The 16,995-nt window shown below is 65.9% G+C and overlaps 3 protein-coding genes across 5 annotated transcripts; all 3 read right to left on the bottom strand.

Moving 5' to 3' along the window:
• Window positions 1–378: 378 nt before the first annotated feature.
• Window positions 379–1,808, bottom strand: RPS26 (ribosomal protein S26). Its single transcript, XM_052669785.1, has 4 exons — window positions 1,680–1,808; window positions 959–1,136; window positions 582–712; window positions 379–489 (listed from the first exon to the last, which is right to left on the bottom strand). Exons 1-4 carry the CDS (start codon window positions 1,680–1,682, stop codon window positions 454–456), a joined length of 348 nt encoding a protein of 115 aa, XP_052525745.1. The 5' UTR covers window positions 1,683–1,808; the 3' UTR covers window positions 379–453.
• Window positions 1,809–3,652: 1,844 nt separating this feature from the next.
• IKZF4 (IKAROS family zinc finger 4) lies at window positions 3,653–16,913 on the bottom strand. Of its 3 annotated transcripts, XM_052669763.1 has the most exons (9): window positions 15,920–16,913; window positions 15,429–15,471; window positions 10,308–10,362; window positions 9,353–9,457; window positions 6,760–7,020; window positions 6,516–6,683; window positions 5,076–5,225; window positions 4,757–4,888; window positions 3,653–4,389 (listed from the first exon to the last, which is right to left on the bottom strand). In XM_052669763.1, the coding sequence occupies exons 1-9, from the start codon at window positions 15,928–15,930 to the stop codon at window positions 3,677–3,679; spliced, it is 1,638 nt and encodes a 545-aa protein (XP_052525723.1). In that variant the 5' UTR covers window positions 15,931–16,913; the 3' UTR covers window positions 3,653–3,676. The 3 variants fall into 3 exon arrangements, with proteins under 3 accessions (XP_052525723.1, XP_052525724.1, XP_052525725.1); XM_052669764.1 differs by lacking the exons at window positions 15,429–15,471; window positions 15,920–16,913 and adding an exon at window positions 12,681–12,767; XM_052669765.1 differs by lacking the exons at window positions 15,429–15,471; window positions 15,920–16,913 and having other exon boundaries at window positions 9,353–9,453; window positions 10,308–10,339.
• On the bottom strand, window positions 13,429–15,380 carry SUOX (sulfite oxidase). The gene is made up of 2 exons (XM_052669797.1): window positions 15,357–15,380; window positions 13,429–15,310 (listed from the first exon to the last, which is right to left on the bottom strand). The coding sequence occupies exons 1-2, from the start codon at window positions 15,378–15,380 to the stop codon at window positions 13,613–13,615; spliced, it is 1,722 nt and encodes a 573-aa protein (XP_052525757.1). The 3' UTR covers window positions 13,429–13,612.
• Window positions 16,914–16,995: the final 82 nt, after the last annotated feature.

Genomic DNA, 16,995 nt, shown 5'->3' with positions numbered 1-16,995 from the left:
TTGCTGCTCCCCCCGCCCCGCGCTGCATCCAGGGCGCGTCCCCATCCGCGGCACGACGCGCTCCTGCCCGCAGACCCCGCCCCCTCCTCACAGCGCCTCGCTCACCTGCAAGCAGCGCTGCGGAGTCCCAGCGCCGCCCCCCCCCCGGCAGGTGACACCGTGCAGACGGGACAGCGTCCCCCTGGGGCTCCCGGTGGGGCACGGCTCCCCCCCCGCCCTCCAACCATCGCTGCAGAGGGGGGAAAAGGGCACTGCTCCCCTCGGTGACGGGGTGGGAACCCCCCAGAACTGCCCAGGGAACCCTACAAACACCCGCACGGAGGCCAAAGCAGCCCCCCCTATGCACCCCCCCATGGAACACGCAGGCACAGAGCCAGGTTTGGTCTCAAGTCCTTTATTCAGACTGAACTCAGGGACATTTTCAGCCCAGGGACGTTTCCAGACATCTTCGCCTTACATGGGCTTGGGGGGAGGCCGGGGGGCTGCGCCCTGCAACACAAAAGCAGAAGGTCAGCGAGATGCAGGGGGGGAGGAAAACAGATCCCAACCCTCCCCCGTGATCCCCCGCAACCAAAACGCACCGCTGGCCTGAAGCGAGGCGGGGGGGTCCGGTCCTTGCGGGCCTCCCGTGAGCGGTTCCTCACCACCTTACTGTGGATGGCACAGCTGACGCAGTAGTGCAGCTTGACGTACAGCTTGGGCAGGACATAGGCTGGAAAAAAGTGGGGGGCAAAGAGGGGTGAGCCCCCAGCCTGCGTACGGCCCTGTGGGGAGGTCAGCATCCCCCATGCAGGGGACAACAGGGCCGCGGTGCCCCATTACCCACCGCTCCCCTGTGGGAATGCAGCTCCGCACAGCCATCAATGCAGCCCCATTCATTCAGGGCTTAGACGCGTTAGGGGGGAGGGGGAGGAACCGCGGCCCACAGCCCCCCCAGAGCCCCCCCCACAGCCCTTACAGTCGAAGACGCTGGCCTCCGAGATGTCCCTGACGGCTGCAGCCTCCACGATGTTCCTGATGACGAATTTCTTGATGGCTTTGTCCTTGGGGACGCAGCGGGCGCAGTTGGTGCAGCGGATGGGCTGGACGTGGCCGCGGCCCTTCTTGGCACGGCCGTTGTTCCTCCTCTTCTTCGTCTGAGGTTGGAATGGGGAGGGGGGGAGCGAAGCCCAGAAGTGCTGTGAGCCCCCCCGACTCATCCTGGCAGCCCCCCCAGGCACGGTTTTACCCTCCCCACACCCCAAACCTCCCTGCATCCTCACAACGACTCCCGCGGACCCCTCACCTCCCCAGCCCCCCTCAATCTCCCACCGCCCTACAAGGATTCCTCATTTCCCATCCCAGATACCCTCAGCACCCCTCCCACAGACCCCAACCCCATAAGGACCCCCCAGAACTTCCTATAATCCCCTATAGACCTCCACGCCCACCCCTCCACCCCCCTCAGCAATCCTTCATTTCCCCCCATCCCACAATGACCCCCACCCCCCCCTTTCCCCCACCCCTACATTTTCCCACAGCCCCACAGAGCCCCTCCCCAAGGACCCCCACAGCCCCCCCCCCCCCACCTCCCCCCTCCCCGCAACCACCGCGGTCTCCCCGCACCCCACGAGGCTTCTGCGCGTCCCCCCCCGCCCTCCATCCCCCCTCCGGCCCGATCCACCGCCGCCACCGCTCACCATCGCGCTCCCGGGGGCGGCGGAAGAGGGCCCGGCCACGCGCCGCCGCCTTTATATAGCAGCGCTCCGCCCGGAAGTGTCTTCTGCGCCGCCCGGAAGTGCCCCCTGCGCCGCATGCAGCGCCCCGCAGCGCCGCTCCGGACCCCCAGTGCGGCTCCGGTTGGGGGGTGGGGAGGAGCGGGGATGGGGTCGGGGCCGGTGCTGGGAGGGTTGGGGGAGACGAGATCGGGACTACTTTTCCCGTGGGCGGCGGAGGGATCCGCGCAGTGCGTGACGGTAAGGTGACTGCGCGCGTGGCGTGCGTCACGTGGTGCGTGCGCGCCGCGGGGGACGCTGGGAAATGTAGTCCTGGTGGCAACGCGCGCCTCGGAAAGCGACGCGGGGGTCCTGAGTCACGTGGCCTCCCCCCCCCCCAAAAAAAAACCTATCCCGGGCCCCCTCTGAAGGGTCCTGCGCCCCCAAATTATATCCTGCATCCCCAAAGGGTCCTGAGACCCCCCCAATACAAAAAGCGCCCAAAACGTAACCTTCAGCCCCCCCCAAAAGAAGCGTCCCGCACCCCCAAAAGGCGCCCTACAGCCCCCCAGATGTTTCTGCCCCCAAACCCGGGGGCGTCGCACCCCGCCCCCCCCCCCCCCCCCCAGCGACGCGGCGTTAAATTATGCGGTTTATTTGTAACAGACCTCAGCCGTACAGTACAAAACTTACAGTAGATCTCATCACAAAGGTACTTACACTATGGTACAGATACAAAAGCTGCGGAGCGGCTCCGACCGCACGGGGGGAGGAGTGGGGGGGGGTGGGGGGGGGGTGGGGGAGAGGGGACAGCGAACCCATGGACGCTACAAATGAAACGCGTTAAGGGGGGGGGCGGCCGGGGGGGGAGGGGGGGGTATTGCACATCGTCGTTGTTCTTCATACATCTGATTAAAAAATATAGATATGTACAGGGGGAAGCGACCTGGGGGGGTACAAAATCCCTACGTCTGCTGTAAAGCAAAGCGACAGCGCAGCCCTGAGCTCCTCTGGGTGGGTGAAGGGGGGGGGGGGGGGGGGTGAGGGGGGCGCAGAGCACCGCCCCCCCCCCCCAACCCCAGTGCCCCTCATATCCCCCCCCCCACCCCTCCTTGAGCTCCGGCCGCAGAGCCAGCGGCTGCCGCGTTGAAAGGAGGAAAATAGGAACCCAAAATCAAATGAAATCCGGAGCGGAGCGCCGCCGGCGTGTGAGGTGGTTGTGTTATCCCATAGAAAAGAATCAGCCTTTGGTTTCACCCTCAGGGGGAGAGCAGCCCCCGCTGAGGGTACACACGGTGGGGGGGAGGGGGGGTGCCGGGGGGGACCCCCCCCTCATACCCCCGTTTTTGGTTATCGCCCTCAAAGCCCCCCCCAGTGTGGGGCTGAGGGAGCGCGGAGCCTTCATCCCACGGCCCCTCCGCCGCTCAGAGCTGTGCCAGCCCCCTCAAAGGGGCTGGGCTGGGGGGGCACAGAGAGCTGAGAGCGCCCCCTGGGGTTATAGCACCTAATGTGAGGGTTAGGGGGATTTTCCCCCCCCCGGAAGGGAACGTCTCAGAAATTCACGTGAGACTTTGGTGGGGGGGGGGGGGGGGGGGGGTAAGGAGTTATAAAAAGAGAAACTAAAAAGCTCAATAAATAACGGAGTGAGAAAAAGGGGGGGAGCACAAAAGAAGTCCGTTAATATTTAAATAACTCCATTTATAAAAAGGCAAATCGTTACGAGCTCCCCTCCACGGGGGGGGGGGGAACGGGAGGGGGGGGGGATATTTTTTTTTTTAATTATTGATTTTTTAAATACCTTTTCGTAGCCAAAGTTCAGTGCAAAGGAGTTAAAAAAGGAACGACGACAACAACCAAAAAAAAAAGAACCAAAAATAAAAAGAACCCAAAAACAAAACGACCGAAGAATTTTTCTGTGGGGGTCTGAAGGCGTCGGGGGGGGGGGGGGGGGAGGGAGGGGTAAAGGGGGGGGGGGGCGGGGCTCAGCCGACCTTATGCTCGCCCCGCACGATGTGCGAGGAGAACTCGTACCGGTCCTGGCTGTGGTGGCCGCAGATGTTGCACTCGAAAGGGTCTCTGAAGCCGTGGCAGCCCATGTGGATGGTGAACATGACGTGGTCCAGGAACAGGATGCGGCAGTGCTCGCAGCGGAAGGCTCGCACCGGCTCCCCGTCCTCGGTCACCACGCGCAGCGCCTCCCGCCCGCCGCCGGCCGCGTTGCGCGTCGCCCCCTCCGCCGCTTTCGGGTCCTCTTTGGCGAACGCCGGGCTCTGGCGGCTGCCGTTTCCCGGCGGAGGCTGAGCCGTCCGCTCCTCGTGGACGCTCTCCGTGTCCGTGGAGTCGTGGCAGCCGTTGCTGGGCGACGCGCCCGCCTCCCGCCCGCGGTACAGCGCCTGCGCCCCGTCCGCCGTGTCCTCGTGGCCCTCGGCGGCGTCGCGGCCCCCCGGCAGCTCCAGGCGGCCCGGCAGAGGCTGCAGTTGGGTGTAGACGGAGCTGATGACGGGGGTCACCTCCGAAATGCAGTTTGTGGGGGGCAGGCGGAGCGGGCGGAGGTGTTCGCCCCCCATCAGCGCCAGGGAGCTGCCGTAGGAGGGGTCCAGGGGGTGGTGGGCCGACACCATCTCCACGTCCTTCTCGAAGCCGGCGTTCACCTCGAAGGGGAGGTCGGAGAGCGCGAACCGCATCTGCTTCTCTCCTGTGGGCAGGAGATGAGAGGGTGTCAGAGCACAAGGGCACCGGGACCCCCGTCCCACCCCACCCTGTCCCATCCCATCCCATCCCATCCCATCCCATCCCATCCCACACACAGCCCCACTGCTGGCCCACCCCATCCCATCCCATCTCATCTCACAAAGCCCCACTGCTATCCCATTCCATCCTGCTCCACATGCAGCCCCACTGCTGTCCCATCCCATCCCACCCCATCCCTCCCCACCCCGCAGGGTGGAAGGCGCAATGCGAGCACCCACAGCACCCAACTGCAGAGCATGAGCCATCAGCGCCTCATCCCCCCCAGACCCCCTCTCCCATCTGCCCAGGCTGGGGAGGGAGCAGCCCCTTACCCACGAATTTCTGAGGTGTGGAGCGCTTCCTCTTGGTGAGGCTGTTGGCCAGGCGGTCGATGAACGTCGGCCGGTCGGCGGAGGGGTGCAGCAGGGAGTCCGGCACGATCTCCAGGTCCCTCATCTCATCACCTGGCAAAGCAGCAGAACGCCGCTCAGACAGCGGGCGGCGCGGAGCGGTGGGAGGAGACGCGGGGATGCGGCAGCCACCAAGCCGGCCTTGGCAGCCTGCCACCCCGTGGCCACCGGGCACGGAAGCAGCGGGGCTCCGGCTGGGACCCCCGGCAGCCCGGTCCCGCTGCCCCCCTCCAGCACCCACCTTGCTGGCCGACCAGCGCCTGCGGCTCAGTGCTCAGACTCTGCAGGTAGCTGTGGCAGCGCTCCTTGTGCTCCTCCAGCGTGCTCTGCTGCTTGTAGCTGCGGCCGCAGTAGTTGCACTTGTAGGGTTTGCCAACGGTGGGAGAAGAGACTGCAAAACACACGGATGAAACTCAGATCGCGAGGACACGCAGGGGGCCACCGAGCCACTGACACTGAGCTCCAGGCTGGCTCTGCTCCGGCACCTCCGTACGGGCAGCCGGGTCAGTGCTGAGCAGCTGCTGCGCACTCAAGGTGATGCTTCGCAGCGCTGGGACCCGCGGCCCTGGATCCCCATCCCCGCGGCCGAGGCAGTGGGCACAAAGCTGCCTCCCCGCTGCTCCCAGCCAGAGGGCAGCAGAAGGGCCCCTGCGTGCTTCCCTGCGGGACGGTGCGAGATGCAAACGGCTTTGTTAGGGGCTGGCAGGGGAGAGCTGCGCTGCTGCCGCCCGCCGGGCAGGGAAGGCACCCGGCTCTCGCCTCTGAAATCCACATTAAACGAAGGTTTTCTCGGTAATTAGCTCCCATACAGACTGATTGCTGTTTGATGCTGTGAGGACGTGTCCCACTTCTGCGTCTCCTGGCGAGGGCTCGCAGGCACCTTCGTATGCCAGCGGCGGGGGGAGGCTGGCACGGCTGCCAGTTGGGTTCTGATCCCAGGGATGGAGGGGTCCGACCCCAGGGAAGGGGATCCCAGCCCTCCAGCAGGATGGGGCGGAGCTGCTCTCCACACACGAGCACAGCAGCAGCTCACGTGTGCTCTCTGCCCTCCGCACTGTCAGCAGGGATTCTGCCTCCAGCCACCGACTTCTGGCTTTTTTTTTTTTATCCTCAGAGATAAGGAAAGATTCCAGGGCACGGATTCCTTCGCCTGTTCTTCCCATCACTGTCAGAGGCCATCAAGCTCACCTCCTCCCCAGGGGGAACGGGCTCTTCTGGGCACCTGAACCCGGCAGCACTGCCAGGCAGGGCCACCCACAGCCCCACCAGCTGAGACACAGCAGAGCCAGAGGCAAAAGCAGCTCTCCGGTGTCACATCCAGCAAGGACGGCGTCGGAACAGAGCAAACAGAACCCCTGCGTGCTTCCATGGGGCACGGCCCACCCAGGGCTGGGACCCACCTCCATCAAGCCCATTAAACATTCATCTCTATGAGAAAGAGATGCAGCCCAGAACCTCGGGGCTGCCTCCAACGCCCCCAGCTTCACCTCCAGGACACGACGGCCCCCCCAGCACCCAGCACCCAGCACCCAGCACCCACCCCACACTGGCGCTGCCCCATAGGAAGCCTCAGACCGAGCAGGAAGCCAAGCTGCCGGGTGCACCAGGCTCAGCTCCCCCCCGTCAGCTCTCAGTTCACCCCTCCCCACCTCCCCGCTCCCCACCCCGGCCAGGCACCCACCAGAGTGCGTCCTCAGGTGCCCAGTGAGCGCATCCCTCCTACGGCAGGCGTAATTGCAGAAGGGACACTTGAAGGGTTTCTCCCCGGAGTGCAGCTTGATGTGACGAAGGAGGTTTCCCTTCTGGGTGAAGGAAGCCCCGCACTGGTTGCAGTGGAACGGCCTTTCCCCTGCCAGGCAGAGCAGAGCATGAAACCCCCAGAGGAGAACAGAGCCCGGCTCCCCCCCCCCCCGAGCCCCACTCACCCGTGTGGCTGCGCTTGTGCACCATCAGCACGTTGGGGCCGATGCACACCATGCCGCACACGTCGCACTTCAATTTGCCGTTCGGCAGCCGGATGCCACCGGGGGAATGCGGCTCCTGGCCCGGCCCGTCGCAGAAACCCAGCGGCTCCGAGAGGGAATCCTCCACGATGACGCTGTCGTCCTTTTCCAGCATGCGATCCTCCTGTGCCAGCAGCCGGCTGCCTTCCTCATCGCTGTACATCTCCACCTTGATGGAGCTGGCTGCAGGAGGGCAGAAAGGACACGGCTCAGGGGCAGGGTTTGCTCCTAAAGGCGCTGCAGGCCTGTCTGCTCGTCCAGCCACCACTGCTTCGGTGCTTTGTGAGGAAAAAGCATTCGGCCCCCCGCATCCAAAGGCAGAGGGAGAAAGAAACGGCACTTAAAGCACTTGGGAAGAGCAGGAAACACCGAATTTTGATCGTGAATCAGTAAAGGCACAAAGAGCGCCCAGTGCGAGTCCCTGGGTCAGCAAACCCCAGAAAAGCACTGGGCTGCAGGTTCTCATCCTTGCCGGAAAGCCTGGGATCCAGCTATGGAAACAGAAAAGAGAACCCGAGCAGGACAGCAGTGCAGGGAGCAAACGCTGCGGGGCATTCAGCCACGAGAGCCCCGGGTGACAACACAGCGACCCAGCGGCTGCTGGGGAAAGGACCCACGGGCTGGAGACCCCCAGGGCGCTGCCCGCCCCACGAGAGGCAGAAGGCAGCCCAGAGAGCCCAGCTACAGGCACTGCTGGCCGGAGCCGGAGGGCACGGAGCCGGGGGCCACAGCGCCACAGACCCCCCAGCCCTCCTTCCTCCTGCAGCACCGGGAGCGGAGCGGCTGCGCTGGCAGCGACCGACATTCCTGGCTGCTCCAGCGAGCTGTGGAATGCCACAAATCAGACGGGCTCCAGAGGGTGGCAGTGGGACAGCGAGGGCTGCGCTGGCACAGATGGGGACAGGAGCCTTCCTCCTTCCCTCCTCTCTGCTGCTCCCTCCCTCGGCCGCACCTCCAGATCCTTCTGGAAGCAGAGCAGCGCCGTGCAGAGCAAGTCGTCAGCTGCCTGCGTTGGGACGTGCCAAGGACAGCAGGAATACCTGCCCTGCTGCCCTGCTGCCCCGAAACCTGGCCAGGTCACCCATAGGGCAGCACACAGAGCCCACAGCCTCAGAGAAAACATTTCCAGGATCCCTTGAAATATCAGACTCTGATTTCTTCTGTTTGAAGCGGGAGGATCTTCCCGAGCCCTTCGGGGAGTTGCTGGGGCTGAGCTTTGTGGACACAAAGGAGATTTTTGCTGCCGGCGGGGATGATGCCAGCATCCCAGCTCCCTGGTGAAGGCAGGCATGGCAGCACAGACCTGCAGGAATCCCAGAAGCTTCAGGCCCGACGCTGACGTGCTCCCCAGGGCTCGTCTGGGTCTGTGCTGTGGGCAGAGGGCTCTCAGCTGTGGGTCCGGGCACAAAGCTGAGCGAGGAGCCCAGGAATCCCAGCTCTCGCTGCCTCGCTTCCCCTCCTGCACACAATGCTGCCTTCCCAGAGAGGCTCTCAGCAACGGCAGCGACGCATCCAGCCCGGCTCTGGCAACCACAGGCGCTTTCAGGCCATCTGCTGAGCCATCGGCCGAGGGCACCGCAGGCTGCAGCCGGGGGGGCTCAGAGCCACAGCAGCCCTGGCAGAAGCAGAACCTTCCTTCCACGCTGCCCGGCGCCACTGGGAGCAGCGGGGGCCCCCGGGGAGCACAAACACAAAGCAAAACGCTCCGATCTTGACGGCAGGAGCTGCCTGGATGCGTTGACGTTCGCTGCACTTTGATTTTCTTCCTCCCTCCCCCCCCCCCCCACGTCGTTCCCCTGAGGACTTGTTTTTCTTTCCTGGGCGCAGGAGGAAGGCCAACTATTGTTCTGTAATTCTCCTTTCAGAACCAGAGCTGAGTCCGGTCGCGCTGAGAGAGCCGTCTCCTCCGGCAGAACAGGTTATATAATATTCTTGCTCCTCTGGGGCTGGATGAACCAGCTGTGAAGTCAAGTCGGATCAGAGCAATGCCATCACCGGCGTCCTGCTGCTCACGGGGAAGGGCTCCTTGCTGCCCTTTCAGCTGGTCCACGTGCTCAGCTCCTTTTGCTTCCAACAGAGCCGCTCTCCACTTAAGGCTTCGTTTCTTCCCACAGCTTCTAAGCGTTTTTAGAGTGCAAACAGACAACAAACAGCTAAAACAAATCCCCCCAGAATGGAGGCAGCTCACGACGTCACCCCTTCTGAAAACGAAATCCGTTTTGATTTCTTCACCCCGGCTCAGGAAGGGCCGGAGCAGAGGAGCCGCCATGGCTGCGCGGGTCGATGGCAGGGGAGCTCCTCTGCCACGCAGAACTCTGTGCTCCTCGGGGACACAGGGAGCAGCAGACCCTCAGTGGGGTGAATCTGACGGAGCACAGCCACAGCACAGCCCCCCACCCACCGCGAGCCCCCAGAGCTCAGCCCATGGGCAGCGCTGTGGGGTGGCGGCAGGCACCCAAAGGCTCCACCACCAGGACCCGGGGGCTGGGGGCAGCCCAGGGGGGGGTTTACTCACCACTGAGGGAGCGGCTGGGGGAGGAGTGCTGGCTGTTGGGCGTGCTCACCGCAGCTCCCGCGATGGCCGAGCTGAACTCCTTCTCCAGAGAGGAATCCCCGCTGCCTTTGGGAACAAGAAAGGGAAGAGGGATGTGAAGCTGCCCGCCAGCGAGACCCGCAGCCACTTTGCGCAGCAGCGACCCCCAGCTGCCCCCCAGCAGCAGCCCCAGGTGGGACCTGGCGGCAGCACACAGCAGAGCCCACGGCCCCACAGCACAGCGGGGAGGGCGAAGTGCTTTGGGATGGAAGCTCTGTACTCAGCCCCTTCTGGGACAGATGGCACCCGCAGCGCCGTGCCCCCCAGCGCCCCATCGTGTCCCTCACCGACGGCTTGTGGTGCTGCAGGAAATACTGGGTCACGTTTCCTTTGCTCTAAAAACAAACGCGGGTGCCCACGGCGCTGGCAGACGGCGCGGTTCTGATGGGAGCTCCTGGCTGCAGGCAGAGCCAGCAGCGCTGCTGGGTGCCTCATCCCCATCCCCGCTGCCTGACGGACACAGCCGTGCCCCAAAGGCCTTTTCCTCCAGCCAGGCTCCAGGCTGAAGGAGAAGCGAAGCAGAGCAGCAGCCCAACTTCAGGGCAGCTCAGCTCCACGCACCCAAAGCCCACAGCCGGCAGCAGGAAGCGCCCCACAGGGTCGGCAAAGCGCCCAGAGCCCTGAGGCAGTGACCCCCCCCCCCCAGCACTGCAGCCCAGGGCTGCGTTCTGACCCTTCCACCCCTCCAACAGCCCCCAGCACTTCAGCCCAGACTCCCAGGGCTTGGCTCGGCACAGCTCATCGAGTTGCTGTTTATCACACCTGCAGCATCAACGCTCCCCAGCTCCTCAGTGAACAGAGCTGGATGCTGAAGTTTGTGAGCACCTTACAATGGCAGCGACCCAAAACAAGGGGAGGCAATGGAGGTGGGACGTACCAGATATGTAGGATCGTCCATTACAGTCTTCTATATCCATCCTTAAGGTACGTTGCTGAAAGAGAGAGCAGAGCAGAGTCAGAGTTTGCTTGCAGGAGCTGCTCAGCCACCTCCCCACCCCCCCCCCCAAATAAAACATGTCTGGGGCAGAGCTCTGCAAGTCCCCCCAGCGCAGCCCCACATCGCCATCAGCCCCATAGGTACAGAAACCCGGCCCTGGGGGGCACAGTGTGGGCGCAGAGCCCCCACCCACCCCAGGGACAGACGGACACGGAGCATCGGAAGCATGGAGTGGGGACATCTGGTGCCATTCTGCTGATGGGAAGAGCTGGGTTTGGGGCAATGGGACCGAGTGGCAACGCAGCATTGAGCCCAGCGCCCTGCAGACACCACGCCGAAATGAGAGGGAAACCCACCCAGCTGGGGTAATTAACTCATTAGCTATGAGGCGGCTCTCACTGGCCCTCTCCCATCGCTTTGCACACACGCTCACATCGCCTGCGCACAGAGCAGCCGTGCAGGGAAATCCCCTCTGTGCAGCACAGCCCAGCTTGGCAGCGGTGGGCGCACGGCCCTGAGCTCCTCTGAGCTGAGGGCGACGGGGCCGAGACCCCCTCCCCCATTTTGCAGCCCCCTCCACGCACGCAGCGCTTTGTGCCACCAGGCAGAGACCTCAGCGACGCTGCGCTGAAACTGGAGCAGCGCTCAGCACTGAAAGAAGGGCTGCCCCCCCCAGGGGCTGCACTCAGGGAAGCAAAGCCCCCCCCAGCAGCCCAGTTTAACCAAAGCCCGGGGCTGAGCACGGAGCCACCCAGACGTCCTCTGTGCTGAGCGCACGGGGGCTCCTGAGGACAGCGGGGTCAGCGCGGCCCCCATCCCAGCCCTACGCCGCCATCCCTGCAGCTCGCAGCCCCCCCAGGACAGACCCACTGCCTTCACACGGGGCGAAGGGCGGCACGAAGCCCCACAGCAGTCCCTGCAGTTTCTCTTCCCAAAGCATTGTTTCCATTCGCTCCGTTTTCCAACATGAGAGCTTTTTTTCCACCTTTGCCACGAATAGGAGCGCACGGAGCCATAAAAAAGAAGGGCAGTGATGTTGGAACGGCACCGAGGTCCATCCCCACGGTCCCACGGGGCCGGGCAGCCCCACAGCCAGGAGCAAAGCGCTGCGCCGCGTTTTATCCATCACCAAACAGCTCTCACTCTGCACCGTGCGTTCAAAGCGCTGCTGCTACAGCAATGGAGCGGCCGACGGATCTTCGTGGGATGGAGAGAGGAAAACTCCCCGGGAGGAGAACCCAAAGCTGGAGGGGTGGTGGGCAGCAGCTCAGGACCCCACGCCGTGCCCCCCTCCTGATACATCCGTGGCATAACTTCACTCGCAGAGCCGTGGATGGAGGATGCGCGGCGCCGATCCGAAGCACCGCTGAAGTCCAGCGACGAAGCCGGAGCTCGAAGCAGCAAAGGCCGCCCCTGGGGCTCTTTGTGCAGCATCAAGACCCGCACCATCACCTCCAACAGCAAAGCTGGCAGATGCGGGATGGAAGAGCAGTGCTGCCCCACAGCCCCTGCCGTCGGCGGGGGGGGGGTCCCTCCAGCACTGCCGGGGCCGACTGCGCTCCTGGGGGCAGCAGAGGATGCCCTCCTGGGGGTGGAGGGCAGATGCAGAGCAGCACTTCTGACAGCCACAGTCCCACATCCCGGCTCTGATGGAAGCATCCTCGAGGATCTGGGGTTCGCGTCCCTCCGCCGTGCATCCCGTCCTGCTGTGAAACGCTGCCCCCCATCCCCACCCCCTGGGGGCTGCGAGCTCCGTGCTACAGCTGACCCCCCCCCCCCCCAGCAGCCACAGAGAACACAGAAATCCACCCATCCCACCCCACAAAGCGCTTCCACCCCACTGCACACAGGGCTCCCTGCCGGTGACCCCCCCCCTTCCTTCCCAAGACCCCCCCAGCCAGCAGCACAGCGGGCAGAGCAGCAGACAGACGCAGCCCGGAACCGATGGGGGGCAACGAGCAAAAATGAAGGTTGGGGGGCACCGGGGTGGGGAACCACCGGTAAGGACAGAGGAACACCGGGAGACCCGGACCGGGGATCGGGGGGGGGGGGGACACACGGACGCAGACAGAGCGCTGCCCCCCCCGGTGCCGAGGCGGCCCCGAGCCCGGAGCCCCCCGTGCCCCCCCCGGGCAGAGCTGCGGCCGCGCTCCGCTGTCACCGCCGCTGCCATTGTTCGCGGAGATGTCACCGGGAGCCGCCCCCGTTACCGACCCCAAACCCCCCCGTTATTCCGGCGGAACCCGCCCGACCCGGGAGGTGTTGCGGTGCGGGGGGGTCCGCCGGGGGTCGCCCCCCCCCAACCCCTCTCACCGTCGCGGCGCGGAGCGGCCCCCCCGGCCCGGCCCGGGCGCGGGGAGCGGCGGGGGGGGCTCAGCGGCCCGGCGGCGGCTCCGGTTCCATCGGCGGCGGCTTCACCTGAGGAGGGCCCGGCCCGGCCCCCCCCCCCCGCCCGCCCCGAGCCACTTCCGGGCCCCGCGCGCAGCCGCGCGCCCAACGCCGGCGGGAGGGGGGGGGAGTGGGGGGGGCGCGCGGCCACCGCGGGCGGCGCGGGGGGGGGCGGAGCGCCGAATGCATCGATGGGGCCGAGGGCAGTGCGGGCTGTGGAGCGCCGAGAGAGAGAGGGAGCGCCGAGAGAAGAGCTGAGACTGGGAGGGGGGAGAAACCGGGGAAAAACCGCGGGGTGCGGGGGGACCGTAGGGGGTGTGGAGGGACAAAGCGGGGGAATGAGGGGACACTGAGGAGTCCGGGGATACGGAGGGTCCCGCTGGGGGGCTCCGAGAGGTGCGGGGGGTCCTGTGGCAGCGGGGGGCGATGTGGGGACAACGAGAGGCTCAGGGGGAGGCTGAGGGTCCCGCGGGGTCACAGGGTCACGTGGGGACACGGAGAGTCCCGTAGGGATGGAGGGGGATGTGGGGTCACTGGGGGTCACAGGGGGCGATGTGGGGCCCCGCGGGGTCCCACGGTGAATCCCATAGGAGCGCCCCGCAGCCGCGGGGAACCCTGACACCACCGCAGCCTGAGCTGCCCCGGCGCTGCCCCAGGAAGCATCGAGTCCATAAAAGCTGCGCAATCTTTATGGAGCTGCTTTCACACCTCTCACTTTCAGGGGCCGTAAAGCAGCGACCTTCGTGCCAGCAGCGGCACGGCCGCATCCAGGGCGGGCCATGGGGCGACAGAGCCGTGGGGGTGACAATGCTGCGGGATGACATTGCCGCGGGGTGACAGAGCCTTGGGGGCGGCCGTCAGTCCTGCACAGACACACGGACGCGGTGCCAGGCGGTGCTCAGCACCCCGCGCAGGTTCCAGATGGGCGCCACGCTGTCGGGCTGCACGTTGTAGCTGCTGTCCACCGCTTTGCAGACGATCTCCAGCTCCGTCCCCGCCGCCACCGGCACCGTCAGCTCCCACAGCGCCCATGCCCACGCCCGGCCCAGCGGAGCCTTCTCTCCCGCCAGCCGCGCCACCTTCCACGTGCGCCCGCCGTCCAGCGACACGTCCACGCGCACCACCTCGCGCCCCCCGCCGCTCCACGCGTAACCCTTCACCGTCAGCTCCCCCGGCGGCACCGCGGCTCCGGGCCGCGGCTGAGTGACGGCCGATTGCACCGGCAGCTCCTGGATGGCGGGCGCCGTGCGGTAATCCACCGTGTCCCAATCCACGCAGGGGGAGAAGCCCTTGTAGTCGTTCTGCTGCCAGTGGCTGGGGCTCTCGGCCGGGCTCACGGCCACGCGTCGCAGCCATTTGACGCTGCGCGCGCCCACCACGCCGGGCACCACGACGCGGAGCGGGAAGCCGTGGTCGCGGGGCAGCTCGGCGCCGTTCATCTCGTACGCCAGCAGCACGTCAGCGGCGGGGCTGAGCGCGCGGCCGTAGGGGATGGACGCTCCGTACGGAGCCCCCCCGGGGTCGGCGTCCAAGCCTTCGAAGCAGACATGCCACTCGCCCTGGCGCTCCTCGGGGAAGCCGGCGTGCAGCAGGACGTCCCGCAGCCTCGCTCCGCCCCACCGCGCCGTGCTGATGGCGCCGATGTCCCACGGCAGCCCTTTGACGGGCCGCACGTGGCTCATCTCGGCGCGGCGGTTCCCGGCGCACTGCAGGGTCGCCGTCACTTCGTGTTTGGGGAAGCGGCTCCGCAGCTCGTCCAGAGACAGCGACAGCGTGCGGCCGCCGGGACCGTCCACCCGCAGCCGGTAGGAGCTGGGCTCCACCACCGGTACCGGGAGGTGGTTGCGGGTGAAGAAAAGCTCGTTGGGCGTCAGGAAGCGCTCGGCCAGCAGCTCGGCCGGCGGCTCCGCGTTGAAGGGCTTCTGGCTGTTGACCCGCAGCCCGGGGTGCCGGGGGGGGTCCCCGGCGAAGGGGTCCTGGGCGTCGGGGGCCGGCGGTGCCTCGTCGGGGCTGAGCTCGCCCACCTTGTACTGCTGCAGCAGCTCCAGGACGTGCGGTTCTCCGTGCACCGCATACAGTGCCCAGAAGGGCTCCAGGGCCCCACCGGCCGCCAGCAGGATTTTGTCGGGTCCCCCCGGGTGCAGCTCCACGAAGTCGGTGACGTCGAACACGTCGGTGCCGTGGGTCACCCAGACGCGCTCCTCGGGGCTCCGGTGCCGCCCCACCTCCTCCCGCGTGTACCGGGGGTACGACGGGGCGGCGGCGGCGGCGTGAGCGGCCTGGGGGGGGAGGAGGAAGAAGGGGGGCCTCGGCCTCGTCAGCGAGGATAACCCGGACCCACCTCCTTCCCGGTGCCCCCCCCTCCACTCCCCACCCGGTGCGCGCTCACCCTCCGCCGCCGTTCTCCATAGCTCAGCGCCGTGCCGAGGCCGAGCAACGCCGCCAGCACCGGGACCACTCGCCCGCCGCCCCCCCCCGGGCCCGGACCGCCGGGGACGATGTCCGTCCGGGAGGAGCCGCGGTGCGGAGGGAGCGGCGGGAGGGGCAAACGGACTCTGCGGAGAGAGCGGCGCTGAGCGGTGCCCGAGGGCGGAGGGGGGCCGGGGTCCCCTCGGGGGGTGACATCGGGGGTAACTGTGAGTGTGTTGCGGGCGGGGGGGGGGGGGGTCCTACCTGCGCCGGGGTACAACGCGGAGCAGCAGCATCGCGGCGGGACCTGCGGGAGGCAACGCTCAGAGCGGAGCGGGGGGGCCCACGACGCCACCCCCTCCCTCCCCTCCCCCGGTAGCGGATTTTCCGCTCCCCCCCCGTGCGCACCTGCGTGGCAACCGCGGCGTTGAGCGGAGCCGAAGGCTTTAACGGAGGGGCGAAGGGGCGGGGACAGACGGCTGGGGCCACGCCCCCTCCCCCTCCCCTTCCCCCCCCACGGCGTTGGGGGTGAGCGTTAAAGGGGCCGCGGGCCAAAATCCCGCACGCGTGAACCCGGGGCGGGACGCGCCGCCGCCCGCCGTGGCGATAAGCGTTATCGGGGCGCAGCCGGATACGGGCACGGCTCCAGCCCCCCCCTCCCCCCCATTACACGGCGCTGTTTCTCTTTATTTATTGAGGTGTTTTTTTTCATTTTTTCTCCGTTTTTTTTTTTCCTTCTTTTTCTCTTTACTTACATTAAATACATCGGTAGATCAGCAGCTGAGTTCTGTTACCACGATTCGCTATTTAAATGCGATGGAGGAGCTTCCTCAAAGCAAAACAAAAAACAACCAAACGGAATAATAAAAGAAAAAAAACAAACCGAACAGCGGAGACAGAGGGAAAACGGGGAGGGTCGGAAAAGCTGCAGCGTCCCGCCTCGCTCCCGGGGGGGCCGATCTCGGGCCGCGCAGAGGGGGGAAAGCAGAGCCGGGGGTCGCATCGCAGCCCCGATCTGCTCAGCCCGCGCTGCGGGGCGTCATGCGGGACCCCCCCGCCCCCCATAAAGGGGGGACGACCCGCACGAGGGGCTTCCTGGGAGCCCAGGCTGCCGGGCGCGGACCAGGGCAACGGCCTCGGGGCTGCGGTGCGGGGCACGGCGCCTTGGCGGCAGCCCAAGGGATCCGAGTTCCATCCGGGAAGAGGAGAAGGGAACGAACTCCCTCACCTCCCTCCTCCGCTCCCAACCTCCAGAGCAAACAGGACCTGGAGGAGAAGCAAGGAGCGGCGGAGCCGGGCGCTTCCCCACGTCGAGTGCCGAGCAAAGGCGGGAGGAGGAACGGGGCCAAAGCGAGCGGGGCTCAGTGGGACACGGGGCCGCAGCTCCGCCCAGGGGGGCGGGGGGGCAGAGGCGGCTGTTGGGGTCGCCCGCTGGCTCTGCGTCCCCCCCCCCCAAAAAAAAAGATTCCCAGGCACTTCTGAACCTTCAGCAAAGGGGAAAAAGAAAAAAAAGGCCACCAAGGAAGGAAGCGAAGGACGCTGCAGCTTTTTCCTGCCGGACAGGGAAAAAAAAAAAGAGAGGAAAAAAAGAAAGGAAGAAAAAAAAAAAGGAGGAAAAAAAAAAAAACAGTGACGAAACCAAATCCATCTCAGACCCCGCGCTTTCCCAGAGGTCTCCGGTGCCTCTCGTCGGTCGCACACAAAACCAAGCCGAGGATGCGCTGCCATCGTGCCGCCAGGAGGGGAGACGCGAGCAGGGCTGAGCCCGCAGAGCAAAGAGGGAGGTGGGAGAGGGAGAAAGGCAGAGGGAGGAGCTGCGGTCGGGTCGCTA

Source organism: Tympanuchus pallidicinctus, unplaced genomic scaffold (genome assembly GCF_026119805.1).
Source record: "Tympanuchus pallidicinctus isolate F22 unplaced genomic scaffold, pur_lepc_1.0 scaffold82, whole genome shotgun sequence".
Classification (NCBI taxonomy): domain Eukaryota; kingdom Metazoa; phylum Chordata; class Aves; order Galliformes; family Phasianidae; genus Tympanuchus; species Tympanuchus pallidicinctus.
This window is presented reverse-complemented; position numbering and strand designations above follow the sequence as displayed.

Coding starts and splice junctions, on each gene's coding strand:
- IKZF4 (XM_052669763.1), bottom strand. Junction 9,458..10,307: donor TGGACGATCCTACATATCTG/GTACGTCCCACC, acceptor TTGTTCCCAAAG/GCAGCGGGGATTCCTCTCTG. Junction 4,889..5,075: donor GGCGCTGGTCGGCCAGCAAG/GTGGGTGCTGGA, acceptor CTGCTTTGCCAG/GTGATGAGATGAGGGACCTG.
- RPS26 (XM_052669785.1), bottom strand. Junction 713..958: donor GGAGGCCAGCGTCTTCGACT/GTAAGGGCTGTG, acceptor ACTTTTTTCCAG/CCTATGTCCTGCCCAAGCTG. Junction 490..581: donor CGCCTCGCTTCAGGCCAGCG/GTGCGTTTTGGT, acceptor TTTGTGTTGCAG/GGCGCAGCCCCCCGGCCTCC.
- SUOX (XM_052669797.1), bottom strand. CDS start 15,380: ATGTCACCCCCCGAGGGGACCCCG. Junction 15,311..15,356: donor CACCCCCCGAGGGGACCCCG/GCCCCCCTCCGC, acceptor CTCTCTCCGCAG/AGTCCGTTTGCCCCTCCCGC.